General features: G+C 47.8%; 1 protein-coding gene across 1 annotated transcript in view; it reads left to right on the top strand.

Annotated features, from left to right (window-relative positions):
- Window positions 1–13,099, top strand: part of SYT17 (synaptotagmin 17) — an 86,084-nt gene extending 72,985 nt beyond the window's left edge. The window contains exon 8 of the mRNA XM_079945415.1: window positions 11,791–13,099. Coding sequence (XP_079801541.1) covers window positions 11,791–11,987 — 197 coding nt within the window. The 3' untranslated portion in view covers window positions 11,988–13,099. The remainder of the gene's footprint in view (window positions 1–11,790) is intronic.
- Window positions 13,100–19,484: the final 6,385 nt, after the last annotated feature.

The raw sequence follows: 19,484 nt of genomic DNA, 5'->3' as shown, positions 1-19,484 counted from the left end.
GAGAGGTTAAGAGTAGGGACCTAGGAGGTCATCAGGACCTGAGTTCAAGCCCAGCTCTACCACTGTCACTCTGGCTGGATCCCAGCTGGGCCTCCATCTATCACTAGGATTTGACACCTCGTCTTGAGCTAGGATTCAAGACAGTTGCTGCACTGACCCGCATTGATGGTTAAGAAAGAGACTGTGTTGGGGAATAAGGAAAAATTATGTAGGACAAGTAGATCTCCAGTAGATTCAGTAGATCCCTGATGGCGCCTGAGAACTTGCATTCCTAACAGGCTCTAGATGATGCTGGAGCTGGTGTCCTGGGGTCTATACTTTGAAGATCGCTGCCCTAGATAGATCAGGATTGGCAGATCACAGCCCATGGGCTAAATCTGGCCCACTGCCTGTTTTTATAAATAACGTTTTATTGGAACACAGTGAAAAGAAAAAACTGTCTTTCTCTACTCAACATTTCTGACACCAAACGTGTGGGGTTTTTCCCCAGCTAAGCCACCAGTCCAGTGGATATTTTGATCTACTTCTAATACCGTGTGTCTAACCTGACCACACGTGAGACTCACCTGGGGAACTGTTGAAAAACACTGGCCTCCAGTCCCCCACCCCTAAACCAATCAACAGAAGCTCTTGGGGTGAGGCCCCGGCACTGATACTTTTAAAAGTCTTCCAAGTGATTCTCACGTTCGGGGTCTCTCTCCTTCATTTTCTCAGTTATTTTAGAAAACGAGGGGCATCTTCTAAAGCTCCAGTGGGTGTCGTATAACTAGCTCGGAAGACAGTTTGCAGTGAACATTCTCTCCCAAAGCAATGCCAGCATCTCTTAAACAAATATTACAAAGATGATCCTCATTCAGACGTGTAAGTTTCAGTTGTTCTTGTAAAAGCAAGCACGTTGCATTACAGTCACACTTCTAAATGCTTCCTCCTAGACAGTGTGATCCACACACAGATCTGAACATGATGCTTCAACCCATATGTCATCCCTGTAAACGCAGGCTCCACGTGGCTCAGTTTCCACACAGACACAAAGTAGTCCGGCCGTGGTCCGAAGGAATTTTAAAACATTGCAATCTTGAGTTCTTTCTCTTGGGCAAGGAGGAAGATCTGATTCGTAAGCCACAGCGACATTCTCAGCAGGCCCTGCCCCCACTCCCCGGTTTCCTCTCGCCCTGAATTTGCTCGGGAATTTCTTCTCTGTTGAGCTCCCAAACCCTCTTTATCTCAGACAGGTGACTTCTCTCCCTCCCTCTCCCCTCCCAGCTCTTTTTCCCTGCAGATCTTTGTAGCCACTTGGGTCACAGGGACTTTCCTTTGGTGACAATGGATTGGGTGTTAATGAAGGGAAACCGCCAAACGCGTGCTTTTCCCTTAAGGCAGGATTTTTAACCTTGGCACTTGTGGACATTTGGGGTCAGATAATTCTTTGTCATGGCGCTGTCCTGTGCAGTGTAAGATGGTTAGGAACATCCCTGGCCTCTACTCACTAGATGCCAGTAGTAACCCCCCATCCCCAGTGTGACAATCCAGATGTCTCCTGACATTGCCAAGTTTGAGGGCAGAATTGGCCCCAGCTGAGAACCACTGGATTAAAGGAACCCAACGCTTTAAGCCATCATTGCCTGCAGACCTGGGCAAGAGGGGCCTCTACCCTGGGCCTTGTACTTTAATTTTTTATTTTATTTATTTATTTTTCATCTCTTCATGTCTTCTATTACTTAAAGAGGTCTTTTTTGTTAATTAATTATCTATTTTATACATATTAGTGTATATATGTCAGCCCCAAACTCCCAATTCATCCCACCACCACACCCCCTTTCCCCGCTTGGTGTCCATACGTTTGTTCTCTACATCTGTGTCTCTATTTCTGCCCTGCAAACCAGTTCATCTGTACCATTCTTCTAGGTTCCACATATATGCATTAATATACGATATTTCTTTTTCTCTTTCTGACTTATTTCACTCTGTATGACAGTCTCTATGTCCATCCATGTCTCTACAAATGACCCAATTTCATTCCTTTTTATGGCTGAGTAATATCCCATTGTATATATGTGCCACATCTTCTTTATGAGTTCATCTGTCCATGGGCATTTAGGTTGCTTCCATGACCTGGCTATTGTAAATAGTGCTGCAATGGACGTTGGGGTGCATGTGTCTTTTTGAATTATGATTTTCTGTGGGTATATGCCCAGTAGTGGGATTGCTGGGTCATATGGTAATTCTATTTTTAGGTTTTTAAGGAACCTCCATACTGTTCTCCATAGTAGCTGTATCAATTTACATTCCTACCAACAGTGCAAGAGGGTTCCCTTTACTCCACACCCTCTCCAGCATTTGTTGTTTGTAGATTTTCTGATGATGCCCATTCTAACTGGCATGAGGTGATACCTCATTGTAGTTTTGATTTGCATTTCTCTAATAATTAGCGATGTTGAGTATCTTTTCATGTGCTCTTGGCCATCTGTATGTCTTCTTTGGAGAGATGTCTATTTAGGTCTTCCTGGGCCTTGTACTTTAAATGGGGTGAGGGGGTCTAAAGGCAAGGAGTCCAGGGAGACAAGGAGATGTGCGCACCTGGAGCCCACATCTTCCTTTCCAGATCACCTCTGAGTACTGGGATCCCAGAATTTTTCACCCAAATGACCGAAGCCTGCTTAGGGTTTTCTCCAGGTCCATCTTCAGGGAGGTAGACCATGATGCCAGTGTGTGACCTCTAGGCCCAAGGAGATAATAATAATAGTACTCTCTTTGTAAATAGAGTTGTGTGGACTAAATAATTTAGTGTATCCAAAGTCCATGGAACAGGGTTGGCACATGATAAGCTCTATATAAATGTTAGCTGCTATTATTATACTTTTCATATCAATAGTCCCTAAACATAAGACAACTTCCTTGTCTGCTGCACCCTGAAGAAGCAGCCATCCATTCAGATGTTGGAGGTTAACCTGACCTTGCTGGACCCCAGAGAGATGGTGTGAAGGTCTCCAACCCGGCACTGTCATGAGGGGGTTTTAGGGCCATTCTCCTTGACATGCTGACTTGAGGACCTGTTGTGTATATTTCTGTTCCTAATCTTGTCTTTGTCTTGTGGCAGGGTCAGTGGAAGGGGGGAATGGGTGAGAAGTCTCTTCTTTCTGAGACAGAAGGAGGAGAAATGATGCTGAGCTTTGAATGTCAATTCCTTCTATGCCCATGCTGGCTGTGTGACCTTGGACACTCAACCTCCTAAGCCCTCTGAGCCTCTAATTCCCCATCTGCAAAATGGGTGTATAGATAGCACCTTCCCTATAGGATGGTGGTGTTGATGAAGTCAAAAATGTATACAAAGTACTTTGCTCAGTGCCTAGTAAAAAGATGTCAGGATTCGGCATTGCTGATTTTAAATTATTGTAATACTGCTATCTAAATTGTCACGATGACTATTAGAAGGAAAAACATGGAGAAACAATTCCGTCCATGCAGCTGCTGTGAATCACAGAATGAGCCAAGAAAGCATGAAAAACGTCACCCTTAAATCATGGATGAAACTGGAACTGAAGAAATCTCAGAGCTGAAAGGGACCTTAAATCCTACATAAACCCACTCATTGTGTAAATGGGGAAACCGAGGCCCAGGGAAGTGATATGATCTCCCTGGTTTTAAAGAAAAACCTGAAACAGCTTCTAGGTTCCAGAGAGAAGAAAAAAGAGGCACTTGCGGGCAGTTGGTTCCAGACCCGCCTTGGATCCCAGACTCCGTGGACGCTCACGTCCCTTATATGAAATGGCCTCCGTGTCTGCGGATGCAGGGGACCAACTGTAATTTGAGGAAGTTTTGCAAAAGTTGAAAAGAGAATGGGTGCGTTTGTGGAGTGGCCTGTGGGGAGGGGGAAGGGGAGGAAGCAGGGGCGTGTAGACTGCTTTGGGCTCCTCCAAGGGCTGAGATCACTCCCGAACAGCCTGCTGAAGTGCGGGGATCCCTCCAGAGTGACGAGTTCAAGAGGACTGGGAAACAGCTAGGATGGGTTTTGGTAGCTTAGTGCAGCTTTTTCAGAAGTGCGGGAGCATGCTCAATCCAGCACCCAAGAGGTGGACTGCAGGGGACAGCGACGAGGTGGGGTTCCACGAGGCGGGGGTCTCTGTGCAGGTGGGGGCATCACCTTGTGAACCGAACCTGCAAACTGGGCAGCTGCCAAGTCTGCTCCCACTGGTAATGATCAAGATTTTCTTCCCTTTTCATTTGCAGTGTTTATCACACCCACACTCTAAGTCGTCCAGCTTCCCTTCCAGAACCGTCTGCCTTGGCAAACTAAATTAGCAACCAAAGGAGTTTAGCTCTTGTGGGAAAGAACAGAATCATTTTTCCAGCACATATCAACACGTGAAAGCCTCAGCTTGCCCCTGACTCACTCAGGGCACGTGGATGTTGACTGGAGCAGGGATCTCCCTGCACCTCTGGGCCTCGGGCTCCCCAGCTGTAAAATGGGCCAGTGACAGCAGCTGCCTTAGAGCAGTGGTTCTCAGTGGAAGGGGGGGGGGTGGATTATGTCTGGCAATGTCTGGAGATACTTTGGGGAGAGGACTGCTAATGGCATCCCGTGGGCAGAGGCCAGGGGTGCTGCTGGACACCCTGCAGTGCTCAGATCAGCCCCCATAACACGGAACAGTCTGGCCCCAAATGTCAGCAGTGCTGAGGATGAGAAACCCCATGCTAGTGGGTTGATATGAAGATTAAGTGAGTTAATCCATGTGATACGCCTAGCCCTGGGCCATACACATGGTAGGTGCTTCATAAAGCAGTGGTGCTCTCCGTGTTCCTTCAAAGCCTTGAGCCCATCGGCGCCTCTCATCATGCTTTTGTTTTGCCAGTTGTGTGTCCCTAACCTGAATTGCCATGGCAATCGTCACCACAGAAGCAGACAGATATTGATGTCAAAATATGGGCTCTTTTTACACGGATGCTGAAATAAGATATGGAGACAGAGTTTTGGAGGAGAAAGAGCTTTATTCTTTGCTGGACAGAAAGGGAACACAGCAGGCTAGCGCCTCAAGAACTGTGCCCCCCTCTTCAGGGAATTAGGAGAGGTCTTTCTTCTTTCCCCTCCTTGGGATGTATATTGAAGTGTGCATTTCTCTTCGACACTTTATTTATTTGGTTGCTCTGGGTCTTAGTTGCGTCAGGCAGGCTCCTTAGTTGTGGCATGGGAACTCTCAGTTGTGGCATGCATGTGGGATCTAGTTCCCTGACCAGGGATCGAACCCTGGGCCCCCTGCATTGGGAGCACGGAATCTTAACCACTGTGCCACCAGTGGAGTCCCAGGAGAGGTCTTGTAGTCTGAGGTCTGGGATAGATGATAAGGATCAAAGCAGTGACAGCCTTATATTCTTTTTTTTTTTTTGCAAAAAGTTAAAACAGTCACAGCTGGCATCAGGCAGCCCAGTAATTAGGTCTGTTCATCTGTGGGTTATAGCTGGTGACCTTTCTGAAATGAAGAATGCTACAAGGGGTAAATTGTTACAAGGGAGTGTAGGGGATGTAAAGACTAGGTGCAGGATGTAATTCACATGAGTCAGAGAGTGTTTAAGGAGTTAGCTTTGTGAAGGACAAGTAACAGTTACAGTAAAACTAGGATTGCTTAACTCTTTCGGGCCAGTTTATGTTGTTTCCGTAGCCTACCCATTGTTCCTTTATTTTCCTTGTTTGTCAGAAAAGAAAAAAACCTCATTTCTATTTTTGCTGCAACATGACAAGGAGGCAGGGCTTGTACATGGTTTCAATATGTTGGTGATCCTTTAGAGATAAATTTCAGAAAGTAGAATGTGCCAGGTGTGTCCACGCCCCGTCTGAGGATAGAGCTGGACTTCAGTGACTCACTGGCCCACACGGAGGGTGATCCTTGGAGACTGTAGCCATCAGGGTGCATGGAGTTTGTCGAGGTTAGAGAGAGAACAGTGTGACAGGGCACAGAGCACGTTCCTGGCACGCCTGGTGCTGTACTCTGATCACTGGGGGAGGGGCACTAAAGGGGTTTTGTGTGAGTAAATTTTCTACTCGCCAAGCGCGTTCCCCTTAAACTTTAAAAAAGGCTTTAGGGACTTCCCTGATGACGCAGTGGTTAAGAATCCACCTGCCAATGCAGGGGACGCAGATTTGAGCCCTGGTCCAGGAAGATCCCACATGCTGCGGAGCAACTAAGTCCGTGCGCCACAACTACGGAACCTGCGCTCTAGAGCCCGTGTGCCACAACTACTGAAGCCTGTGTACCTAGAGCCTGTGCTCCGCCACAGGAGAAGCCACGACAATAAGAAGCTCGCGCACCGCAACGAAGAGTAGCCCCCGCTCGTCACAACTAGAGAAAGCCAGCGGGCAGCAACGAAGACCCAACGCAGCCAAAAATAAATAAATAAATTTATCGTTTTTTTAAAAAGGCTTTAAAGTTTTAACTGTTTGATAGAAAACTGTTTGTACTTCCTTTGACCCATTAACCAGGACGTTGAGCTTTCTTACCGATTCAGAATCTTAATTATAAAAATAAATGATCACACAGTGAATTTCCCCAGGCTCTATGAAGGAGAAAAGGGTTGTTTGCCGCTTCACCTAGCCCTGGTTCTGTTGTACTTTTTTAAGTTCTGGTATCTGTCTGGTAGTCACAATCTACCAGATTAATTTAAATTACTCCAGATGGGGAAACCACATGACCAAGCTTATTTGAATTATGTCTAAAGCCATGAAGAGTAAATAGTATCTAAGAGGAAATGCGAGGCGCCCTCTTCACAGGTTTTGTGCATGGACTTCGTGACATCTATGCCTTTTTTTTTTAATTGAAGTATAGTTAATTTACAATGTTGTATTAGTTTCAAGTGTACAGCCACGTGATTCAGTTACACACACACACACACACACACACACATTCTTTTTCAGATGCTTTTCCATTATGGGTTATTACAAGATATTGAGCACAGTTCCCTGTGCTATACCGTAGGTCCTTGCTGACATCTATGGCTTTTCTTCACTCTCTGGTTTGTAAAGGTTGTTTTGAAGTTCCCTCCAGATGATGAGGGTAAATTAGAGCCTATACATTTTGCAGGTGTATACTGTTGACTGCAGTAAGACGAGTCCCCCATAACAGCCAGTGGGGATATTTGGGGTGCCTCACAACAAAATTCCTAGATGTTATTGTTTCTAAAGAGGAGAAATGTAGGGATCTAGTTATGAGGAATTTGCTTCCTTTACAGGTTTTTTGCTGCAAATACTGCGAGTGTCTCACCAGCTTACTCAGTGACTTGGCTTCCCTGTCTACAAAGTGGAGTGGTCAGGGGTATCTGGTCTCCTGTCTCTGAGCCCCTTTCTGGATTCAATAAATATCCAGTCTTAATTCCCTATTCTCACACTCCCTAGCATTTACAGTGATGGCAAATCTTGATACTCTCCCAGGCAAATTTTATGATAGAAGTCATTGGTTTTATTCAGCTTGTTATAATTTGCATTTTAAATGTATGTTTTTTAAAAGACTGTTAAGATTGCCATAACTTTACCCAGTGATTTGCAAGTCCCAAAGCCTGCCAATTAGGTCAGATGGCCATAGCAGCAACTGCTTCCCATCAGAAGGGCTGAATCACTGAGGAGCGACCACCTTTCAAGTGCTGAGTGATTTACCAAGCCAAGTTACTTTGCACCTTGGGATAAGGAACGTAGGCTATCAGATTTCCATTCATCCTTCTGCCCCTTCTGGTAATTTCGATGTTGATTCTCTAATATGAACTTATTTTTTCCTTTGTTTTCTTTCCAAAATAATATATTCTACTAAGAAGTTCAAACTGTACATACTTATATAATAATTAGAAAAAGTGTCAAGTTCTCTGTTTCCTCTCTCTAGAGAGAGCTACTCTTAACAATTTTGTGAATATTCTTCCAGATACTATTTTCTATTCTATATGTTAACATTTTCTTAAGCAAAAAGAGATTGTGTTTACATATACTGTTTTGCAGCTTGATTTTGTCTCCTAGCAATATGTCTTGGAGATGTTTCCATCTTGTATATATAGGTCTGTCTCATTTTTTACCATGGTTCTGGTTTCCATGGTGTTGTCACATCAGAAATTATTTAATTAGTCCTCTTGGGCTTCCCAGGTGGCGCAGTGGTTGGGAGTCCGCCTGCCGATGCAGGGGACACAGGTTCGTGCCCCGGTCCGGGAGAATCCCACATGCCGCGGAGCGGCTGGGCCCGTGAGCCATGGCCGCTGAGCCTGTGCGTCCGGAGCCTGTGCTCCACAACGGGAGAGGCCACAGCAGTGAGAAGCCCGCGTACCGCAATAGAAGAAAACTCATAATTAGTCCTCTCCAGTCTTAGTTTGGGTGCTCCCAAATCTGGTCCTAAGACAAGGACGTGGGTGCAAGCAGGCTACTAGGAAGGTGATCCCAGGAAACACCAACAAGAGGCTGGGGAAGTGAGACCAGGAAGGGAGGCAGGCCAATCAAGGACGATTTTTTTCTTAATTTATTTAATTAATTAATTGATTGATTTACTTATTTATTTATTTTTGGCTGTGTTGGGTCTTTGTTGAAGTGCACGGGCTTTCTCTAGCTGTGGCGAGCGGGGGCTACTCTTCATTGTGGTGTGTGGGCGTCTCATTGTTGTGACTTCTCTTGTTGCGGAGCACAGGCTCTAGGCACGCGGGCTTCAGGAGTTGTGGCACACAGGCTCAGTAGTTGTGGCTCGCGGGCTCTAGAGCGCAGGCTCAGTAGTTGTGGCGCACGGGCTTAGTTACTCCGCGGCACGTGGGATCTTCCCGGACCGGGGCTTGAACCCGTGTCCCCTGCATTGGCAGGCGGATTCTTAATCACTGCGCCACCAGGGAAGCCCCCAGTCAAGGACGATTGATGCGTGGGTAACTGCAGCTCGGGAGGGCCCCAGGACCACCGTCAGGTTCAGTGATTCTCTAGAAGGGCTCACAGAACTCAGAAAAGCTGTTATACTCCTGGTTATGGTTTATTGAAGTGAAAGGGTACAGACCCAAATCAGCAGAAGGCAGAGTCCAGGAGAGACCGGCCGTGAATGTCCAGTTGTGTATGGACAGCACTTCATTCTCCCAGTAATGATGTGTGGCAGCATGCTCGGAGGATCACCAACCGGAGAAGAGCACTGAAGCCTCGGTGTCTAGGATTTGGATTGACCCTAGTCCCCAGCCTTTTCAGAGGTCAAGTTTCTATTGAGTGGTCCAAGGCCCCTACCGAAAGTCACATTGTCGGCATACACTGGCACGTCCCAGGCAGAGAGCACCGGGCGCTCATGGTAGGATGCCAGCAACAGAAGCTATGGGTAGCCTCTGGGGTGGGCTGAGGGGGCAGGCAGGGTACCAGCAAGCCTCAGCCACACTTCGTCATGAAGTGTTTTTGTTATTTCCATTTGTCATTCTCACAAATGATGTTCTAGAGCAGGAGTTGGTGAACTTCTTTGTAAAGGGCCAGCTAGCAAAGATTTTCAGCTTTGCAGGCCACACAGTCTCTGCTGCAGCTACTCAACTCTGCTGCTGTAGCACAAAAGCAGCTGCGGGCATTATGGAAATAAATGGGTTTGACTGGGTTCCAGTAAAACTTTATTTACAAAAAACCGGTACAGACCAGATTTAGCTTGAGGGCTCTAATTTGCCAACCCCTGCTACAGTGGATAATTCTTGGGTGTTTATCTTTGTCCATTTGTGCAGATAATTCTATGGGACAGATCCCTAGAAGTAGAATTGCTGGATCTGGAGTAATGACATTCTTATTTTGAGCAGATACTGTGAACCTCCCCCAAAAGTTGAACGTGCTTCCTCTTTCACCAACAGTGCCTGAGAACCTTTGAGATTTCCTTTCTTAGAACCACTTGCCAAGGAAGCAAAACCTGCACCTGTTGACTAGGATGTTTGTGCATTTTCAGTCTTGAGCTTTGGAGAGGCAGAGGAAGACAGAACATTTTGCCCCCAGGAAAGAAAACCAAATGGGGCCTGAAATGGTCTCCTAATGTCTTACTTTAGATTTGAGGCCCACGGGGAAGGGGACTCTGGTAACTTGTTTTCATTTGGTGAAAATTAAACCTTACATTGCCCACTAGGTGTAGTTCAAGAGTCCTGAATGTTACCTATTCAAAAAAGATTTTTTTTTTTTTTAAGATGCATCAGAGAGCTTCTCAGCAATTTCCTTTATTAAGCAAAGATTCTTTTCCTAATTTTTCTCTTCCGTAAGGGATTTTCATATAAATAAGGCCTACCTATGCATAGTGAACACTTTACCAAATGTACAAAAAATATACATGGTCCAATTTTTGTTCATGGAGCTGACAGGTACGGGACACTCTTGATGGAGATGGCACAGCGTTTCACTTAGCCTGGTTCACTCTAGGTCTTTTTTGGGTTTGAAGACGATGGGATTTTTGTTTTTGTTTTTCCACTTTTCTTTTTTTCCCCATATTTTTATGTTTGGAATTCTTTTTTTTTTTTTCTTCCGTTGCAGAGCACAGGCTCCAGATACACAAGCTCAGTGGCCATGGCTCATGGGCCCAGCCGCTCCGCGGCATGTGGGATCTTCCCAGACCGGGGCACGAACCTGCGTCCCCTGCATCGGCAGGCGGACTATCAACCACTGCGCCACCGGGGAAGCCCCCGTTTGGATTTCTTGATGTGAGCCCCACAGGGGGAAACAGAGATTTGTTAGCATTCAAGCTCTGTTTTGGGCTGCATATTTTAGCTGGTTTGTTTGATAATGGGCATCCCTCCTGGGATCCAGCCTGCCTGTGCTCTGCTCACGCTGGGTGAATTTGTGATGGTCCCCTTTCTGTAGTCTTTCATTTGTAACACAGACACAGCCTGCTTCCCCGGTAGTGAGATGGCATGCCTGGACTACCCACATGCAGATAAGGAATTAGGCAGAACTCGGCTGGAAAGATAAATCAAGCTAACTATCTCATTAGGCTTGAAAGACACAAATTAAGCTTGCATGGGAATTAACAGCCTTCCAAAGAGACATGCAGTGCAACAAGGGGAGGAGAAATTGCTGGAGCCCTTTCTCTCAGGAAACTTGCCTCTGTTGCCTAAGTCCCTTTTGTAAAAGGTCAAGAGGTAGAAATTGAGGATCGAAAGAGCAGTGTCGTGTTTATTGAGCACTTACTGAGTGCCAGGCACAGTGTGCATTATCTCACTGAAAGCTCTCACAGTACTGTTAAGATTCCTGTGTAACCGAGGAGGAAACTGAGTGCCAGAGGGGCTCCTTTGCTTGTCTCAGGGTCTCGGAGCTGTTGAATGACAGAGCCAGGATTCACCTAGGATGTCTGGCCCCATGGCCCAGTGGTTCTTATCTGGGATGAATTGACCCCCTGGGATACCAGGCCATGTTTGGAGACTCAGGGGTTGTGACAGCTGGGGGCGGTGGGTGCTACTGGGATCTGGTGGGTAGAGGCCTGAGGTGCTGCTGGACATCCTGCAGTGCACAGGATGCCCCACAAAGAATTATCCAGGCCCCAGTGTCAACAGTGCCGGGCTTGAGAAGCCTGGTTTAAGTGCTCAGCTGGACTCCAGTGGTGGCTGGCAGTTCCACCAGGACTGTCCGGCTGTAGTGCCCTGAGGACAGTGTGGTGAGTCTATGAGTCAGAAGCTTAAATTTGCAGCCACGGGACTCGTGGGAGGATGATGAGGGAATCCGGGAATTCTCATGGTTAAAAGTGTCCTGAGAACAAGGACCTCGCACCTGCAGTTGAGGAGTATGGAGACTAACGCCTCTGTCTTGCTCCTGCCTCCCGTCCTGCCCCCTCCTCCTCTCGCCCCTCTGGCTAGTGTTCGGCCACAACATGAAGAGCAGCAACGACTTCATCGGGAGGATCGTCATCGGCCAGTACTCTTCGGGCCCCTCAGAATCCAACCACTGGCGGCGGATGCTCAGTGCCCACCGCACGGCCGTGGAGCAGTGGCACAGCCTGCGGTCCCGGGCCGAGTGTGACCGTGTGTCCCCTGCCTCGCTGGAGGTGACCTGAGGGCTGCGGGGAAGGCAGCTTTCATTTGTGAAAAAAGGAAGAAAACTTAGGACAAAAAATATGCCATATATGTATACTATGACATCCACATCTGCACACACCCTCCTCACCACACACACAGCTCCTCTCAGAACCGAAAGGAAGCTGACTCTTGATCACAAACTGGCCGCCCTCAAGGAGCGAGGCCTGCGAACTTGCCAGAATTCCCACGCATAGGTCATGAGCTGAGTGGGCTCCGCTCCGAGACTTACGGGCAGTGCTTGCTCTCGTGGAACCCCCTGCCCCAAAATGCACTTTCAACCTCAGGCCAGAGGAAGGGCCTCCCCAAAGGTGCCAACCTCCATTGAGACAAAATTTTCCAAGAGTTTGGCCAGTGTTGGGAGGCCTGACCCCCCCCATGCCCAAAAGGCACACCCACTGGGTGACTTCTGAATGGGCTGCTGTTCCTAGGGGTTCTTCAAACCTGGTACCTTTCCCCAAAAGTGTTAAGTACTCTGTCTTCTCTTTAGTAGATGTGATAAATAGATTAGACTATTTGGAGAAACCAAACGGCAACAAAAAATATTCCAGTGTAAGAAGGCGCTCCTGGCTTAATTGAACTCGTCCTTGTGGTAGCTTTTCTTCTGGGGACTCCCTGTGGGTATGTATGTGGACGTTCTGGTGTGTGTGCCCTCAGGTGAGCACGTGTGTGTGCCTGTGTGTCCCCTTAGTGAGCAAGGTGCTGGGCCGGGACCTCAGTCCTGAGTACTCCCTTCTCTCTGCCTCGCCCGTCAGTGAAGTTTCACCCAGCGCCCTCCTGTCTGTGAAGACCCCACCTTCAGTAGCAGTAGCGTGTGTGTAAGTCAAGTAAATAAAATACGATAGAGCAGAAGTAACGTTTTTTGACCGAATCATGGCGACTGCGACTCACAGAAGACCGGCAAAGGACAGTTACAGGGAAGAAAATGGCCACCACGGCTGCTGCACGCCCCCATCCAAGACGACACCCCTCCTCGTCACACCCTGAGGATCGCTCTGTGTTTGTGTGTGAACCAAAGTCATCTCTCTCGTGCTAAGAAATTAGTGTAGTTAGAATAGATCTCTCTCTCTGTTGATGCTTCTGTATCTTTTCCCACAGCCTATTGTCTGGTATAATGGGGAGCTATTTATTGACATTAAAGATTATCTATTTGTGCCATGCATTTGAGTTATCTTTTTCTTCGTGAACATGGGCATGGAGGGTAGGAGGGTGTTTCAGTTCCTGCCACTGTGTAACACGTCATCCCAACGGCTCAGAGCGCTGGTATTTATTATGCTCACAGATTCTGTGGCCCCAGAATTGAGACCAGACACGGGGATGGCTTGTCTCTGTCCCATGAGACCTACGGCTTCAGCTGGAAGACTCGAGGGCCACAGTGGGTATAACCAGACAACCGGTCACGCTGGACATTGTTGGTAAGATGAGTGTGTGGTCTGGGAAGGAAGAACAGTCGAAACGTTAAGATGTATTCATCTGACGACTGACAGGAGAACCCGTGCAAAGAGAAGACGAGGATTTATGGTAGGTCCCTCCCATTGCAAGCAACAGGAAATTAACACAAAATAGTTTAAGCAACGAAGGAAGTCCTGGCTTCAGGCATAGCTGGATCCAGGGCCTCAGATGAAGTGATCAGGGCTTTGTTGATCGTGCTGCCTCCTGGACAGGCTCTCCCCATTCGGTGAGCGTCATGGATACCAGCAGCTTAAGTTCCAACTCATACTTATCATCAAGACCCAGCTTAAACTACCACTTCCTGATTTTCCAAGACAGAAATGACGGCTGCTTCCTGTCCTCCCCACAAGAAGCTTATATTTCTATTTAACTCTTGGGGCCTTACTGTATGCTAAGCCCAATACCTGCACAGTCTTGTTTAGTTCTCACAACAACCTTTTGACAAAGAAGCTATTATTATCCCCATTTTCCAGGGGAGGAAAGTAATGCTTTTTTCTATAAAACTATTTGCTTGTTCAGGGCAAGAGCCATGGCTACTTAGCTTTCTATTGGCCATGCCCAATAAAAGGGGCTTGACCTAGGTAACCCCCTGTGGGCTGAGATGGCGTCACCCCTTCTGGCCACATTGGGCATTGCAGGGTCCCCTCGTGGGTCCCTCTGGTGTCTCTCACTCTGGAGTGGAGATGGCATGAAGGTCAAGGGGGAAAGGCTGGGAGGTTGAGTTAGGTTATGTTTGTTAGGAGACAAAAGGAGAAACTTTTCCCTCTCTATAAAATGGCTTCCTTCCTGTGGTTGTACAGAAGAGGATAAAAATATGAGAGAACAAACAGAATGAGGAAAGACAGAAACAGGACAGGCATTCAGGACCAGAGATGAGGTTATACGGTGATTGGGCCCGTGGGCTTTGGATCCAGAGAGGCCATGGTTCAAACCCCAGGCCCAGCACACCCTACCTGTGCCCTCACACAAGCCGCGGAGCTGCTCTGGGCCTCAGTTTCCTCATTACCTTACATTGGGCACTTCAGAAGCCGACGTCGAGGCAAGGACTCGGCTGCCGGTGGTTTATTTGGGAGGTGAGCCCAGGGAGCACAAATGGAAGGATAAGCCAGGGGAAGGAGAAAGGCAAAGGCTGCTTTAACTGGCATGGTGGGCAGCTGGGGCTCGGTCGTGCTGGGGGCCCACGTAGAATACGCTTGAGAATGATCGTTATGGGGAAGCTGGACTATTTAACTACTGCGCCTCGTCTCTCAGCGCATGAGGGTACAGCCCCGGAGGCGTTCAGTGATTGGCAACTTAGGACTGTCCTGTGTGGGCTGAGCCAGCTTGGGTAGCCCCGAGAACTCCCCGGGCAGAGAATAAGGGGCATGTGCCTGAGCAAGTGAGCCGTCCCTCTGCATGGCCCAGCCCACCTCAGCATCGGGGGAACTCAGGTGGCCGAGGGCTGGGCGTGGGGCATCCCCAGCATCTGCTCCCCTGATTTACAATAACCACAGGGCTGACTAGGCACCGTGCCAAGTGCGAAGCATCTCATTTAGTCCTCATGCAGCACCCCACGTGAGAGGTGTTCTTATTCCTCTTTTATAAATGAGGAAGCCGAGGTTTCCTGGGATTGAGTGGCAAGCGAGCATTAGAGCTAGAATGCCAGCCCAGGCCCAGCTGACTCTAGAGCCTGGTATGGGCTAAACTGTATCTCCCCCCAAGCTCACATACTTCATGAAGCCTTAACCCCCCGTACCTCAGCGTGGGACTGTATTGGGAGGTAGGCTCCTTAAAGGCAATTAAGATTAAATGAGGTCATCAGGGTGGGCCCTAATTCAATACGACTGGTGTCCTTATATTAAGGGGAAATTAGGACACAGAGACACACACACAGAGGGAAGACGGCATCTACGAGCAAGGAGGGAGGCCTGGAGACCCAGGCCAAGGAGAGCTCCTTCCTTCCCAGCCTCAGAAGGAAGCAACTCTGCCAACACCTGGACTTCAGACTTCCGGCCTCCAGAACTATGAGGCTACGAAGCTCTGTTATTTAAGCCACCCAGTTTGTGGTCCTTTGTTACGGCAGCCCTAACAAACTCATATAGAGCTGGTGTGGCTGACCGCTCTGCTGGGCTGTTTCATCTGAAAATAGGATGACCGTTTTTACCCCATAGGGTTGTATGTGACGTGAGGGTTAGCCGGGATAAATGCCTGCAAAGGCTTAACACACAGCACTTGATGGCTGTTCCTACTGGGCACACATCAGGCAATGTTTGCTGAGTGACTGGAGAGAACAGCAGAAGCACAGATGTCAGAGCCATCCACGTCTCCAAGGATAGTTTGTCAGGTGATGAGGGAAATGTGTTGAAAGGTGAAGAAATGACTTGGTTTCTATAGAAACCTGGACCCCAGGTGCCTTATTGTGGGCCACCTGCCCGGTTTAGTTAGCATCCTCCTTCTCCTCGGCCAGGAGATGAGAAAGGAGATGCATGGGCCACCTACACACCCTCTGGGGTGCGGGGACCTGAGTTCAAAGGAAGGAGGTAGAGGAGAAGCGGTGGTGTCAAGTTTTAAATCTGCATCTATTTTCCCAGGACCCATCTTGAGCTGTCTCATCTCTGGGGACTCCAGATCCCCTCAGGACTCCAGTCTACCCCTGGGACTTGACAGAAGCTATGACCTCTGCCCAGCCCTGCCCAGATGTGCTGGTTCCCAGGGCACCAGGAACAGCTGTTTTGGGTACTGATACTTTACTCCCAGAAAGCTGGGAATCACTGCAGGGAAAGAGGAAGAGTTCCTTTCTTTTCTGGGTGGCCTGTCTTCCACCGCCAGTGGGATACCTTTTCTTTTTTCATGGTCAAAAATACCATTTAAAAGAATCCAGGAATGAGCACCACTAAGTAAAAATTTAAAACTTATGTCTAGAAAAGAGACTGGAAGACATTGCCCTGAAGGTTGCAGGGGTTAACTTTTGGGAAGTGGTTTTGCTTCTCAATTTTATACCTTCCTATTCCGTTTTTTTGAAGGTTCCATAGTGATGTAATGGTGGTTAACATATATTGAGCATTTATGGGTCAGGCATTGTTCTAAGCACTTGTATGAGGAAAAGTATTGATTTGTCCCCATTTTTCGGATGAGGAAACTGAAGCTAAGATGGATTAAATAATCAGTGTGTGGTCACACAGAAGCAGGTCTGGAATTTGAACATAGATACAGATGTGCCTGGATTGAAAGGTATGAAATAAACTAGCCTCTATTGTCCCTTTTATGATGGTGGTGAGGGGAAGGGAACTTTGTTTTACTTACTGGTAAATAAATGACAATTTTAAAAAGCTAAGAAACTAAAGGAGATAGATAGATAGATAGGCAGACAGATGATAAGAAGAAAGAAATAGATCTTCACCAAACCCCCAGGCCACCATGAGCACAGTGTGTGTATGCGTGTGTGTACGCATGGGCCCGGGTGGGGGTGGGGGGGAGAATAATGTCTTTAAGAACCCAGAAAATACATACTGTGTTACAGAGAGACCTCTACAACCTCCAAGTGGCCACAAAGATCCTATTTGTTCAGTGAATAAATTGTCTATTTCCTAGCCAGTAAACTTGAGGTCTAGAGCAAGGGGTGGCAAGCTATGGCCCGTGGGCCAAATCCAGCCCACTGCTCGTTTTTGTAAATAAAGTTTTATTGGAACCTGGCCAGACCCATTCCTAAAGTCTTTCACAGAGTTGTGACAGAGACCATGTGCGCTGCAAAGCCACTACTATCTGGCTCTTTACAGAAAAAAAATTAAAGTTGCTGCTGTGTAGGATGAGTAAGTCTGGAGATGTAAGGTACAGCATAATGATTGTAGTTCATCACACTGTACTGAACACTGGAAATTTCCTAAGGAGTAGATTTCAGGGACACTCGCCACACACAAAAGGTAACCCTGTGAGGAGATAATATGTTAATTAGTTTGACTGTGGTATCATTTCACTATATATATGTATATCACATCATCATGTTGTACGCCTTAAATACAAACTATTTTTTTAAAAAATAGAATTTTTTAGAAACGTTGCCTACCCCCATCTAGAGCAATGCCTCATAACATTAATGTACACATGACTCCCTGGGGATCTAGTCAAAATGCAGATTCTGATTCAGCAGGCCTGGGGTGGGGCCTGAGGTTCTGCATTTTTAATGAGCTCCGAGGAGATGCCGATGCTGCTGGTCCGTGGACCACACTTGGGAATGAGCGTGTCACAAATACTTTACATGTTTCCATCCAGAGAGGGGGCATGAACCAGCTTACCCAAACCTCCAGCCGTCACATATTGTATTATCAGCACAGGTCATTTAGGAGGTTTATTTGCCAAATCAAAGGCTCCTCCACTTTTCAAAAGTATTTCCAGCGGCCTGTGTCTGACGACCCTCCTTTTCCCCCTGGTTCGTTCACGCAGAGGGTGTTTGATTTCCGTGACAGCAGGGGCCTCTGAAGTACAGTCAGCACACCAGATGATGGGGAGTGGGGAGAAAGCCTTCCAACTTTCTTCCATTTTTATAGTTTGTATCAACTTTTTAAAAAACTCAGTTTGGGGGAGGGCTGTTTTATAACAGACACGATGCACATCACTTATATAATAAACATATGTCATTTATAAATAAATAAGTGCGCATGCTCTGGGGGGCCTCATCGCAAAGCTTTGAGACACCGGGTAGACGGGAGTTACACCATGGCTGAAACTGGGCCTGGGCTGTGCTCGTAGCCTGAGTCAGGCCTTGGCAGGCTTTCAGCCCCATGTGGGCCGGCAAAACACGCTGCATGGGCACGAGTTTTATTCCTCGCAGGCACAGCGGCAGGTGTTCCAGAGAGAAAGTGAGCGACTGGGACACGCTTGAGCCCTTGTGAATGCCAGCCACACGAAGTGTCAGGGCACCTGGCTGAGCACTTCGGGAGAGAAAGGAGGGAGTGTGCAGGGAAAGACCTGCACTGGATCAATGACAATCATAGCAAAATTTGCTGTCAGGTATTCAACACCTACTACTAGCCAGCTTCTATGCTAAGTATTACAAATTATTACATTTAATCTTTGTGAGGTAGGTACTGTTATTATCCCCTATTTTATAAAGGAGGAAAGTGAGGCTCAGAGAGGCAGAGGATACACAAAGACTGAGTTTTAGAGGTATCAATTCATAAATGCAGTGAGATTCCAATGAAACACCAGCGGATCTATTTTAAGTTTGAACACGCTAGAACTGTACACTAATGATAACGTTTGCCTATTTTTGGTGAACACTTCCTCTGTGTCGAGAACCTTCTACCGGCACATCCTTTAACCTCCAAGAGACCCTGCAGGAGATGACGGGCCTGCCCTTCCTCCTCGCTGCGGGGAATCCAATGCCCTGGAGCTGGGCCGACACGTTGGGGCTCCGCTGAGCCAAAGCACTGAGGCCCCGCCTGCAGGGGGAGCCCTTTCTCAGCTCCGCGTAATTGTTCCCATGTGCAAAGGAGGCCTAATTCTTGTCAGATCTTCAGATTCGTAGCAGAGGCAGAAATCTCGACTTATACTTAAAATCTCCTGATCTTACACCCTGACAACGAATTTTTAGAAATTTTAAAACACAGCATGGACCCAACACATCACATCCACGGGTGAGCTCGCTTGGGCCCAGGAGGCCTCTGCCCTAGATGCTGACTTGTATTTTTACCTTCTGGTACTATTTCCTCCGAGAGCTCCGAGATGCTTTATCTGCTGTGCCAGGCGGGGACGTGCGCGCCGCTATTGTCCCATCTTACAGAGTCTCAAGGGAGGCAAGCACGTGCCCAAGGCCACTCGGTGGCTCGGAAGCAGGGCTGCGCTTCCTCTGAGTTCTCCGAAGGGGGCCGGCCAGGGGCGGCTTTCAGGCTGTCACTCTGAGCTGGCCGCGGCCGTGCAGGGAGGAAACAGGAGTCAGGGGAGGGGCGGGGGAGGAGACTGGGGTCTACCCAGTGCTCCTGAGCTCTGGGCAGGAGAGCCGTCCGGACCCGAGCTCCCACGGCAGGGCCTCTCTCCTCTGCTCAGGCCGT

This window comes from Stenella coeruleoalba (genome assembly GCF_951394435.1).
Source record: "Stenella coeruleoalba genome assembly, chromosome: 15".
Taxonomy (NCBI): Eukaryota; Metazoa; Chordata; class Mammalia; order Artiodactyla; family Delphinidae; genus Stenella; species Stenella coeruleoalba.
Note: the sequence above shows the minus strand (reverse complement) of the source record. Positions and strands in the feature narration are given on the sequence as shown.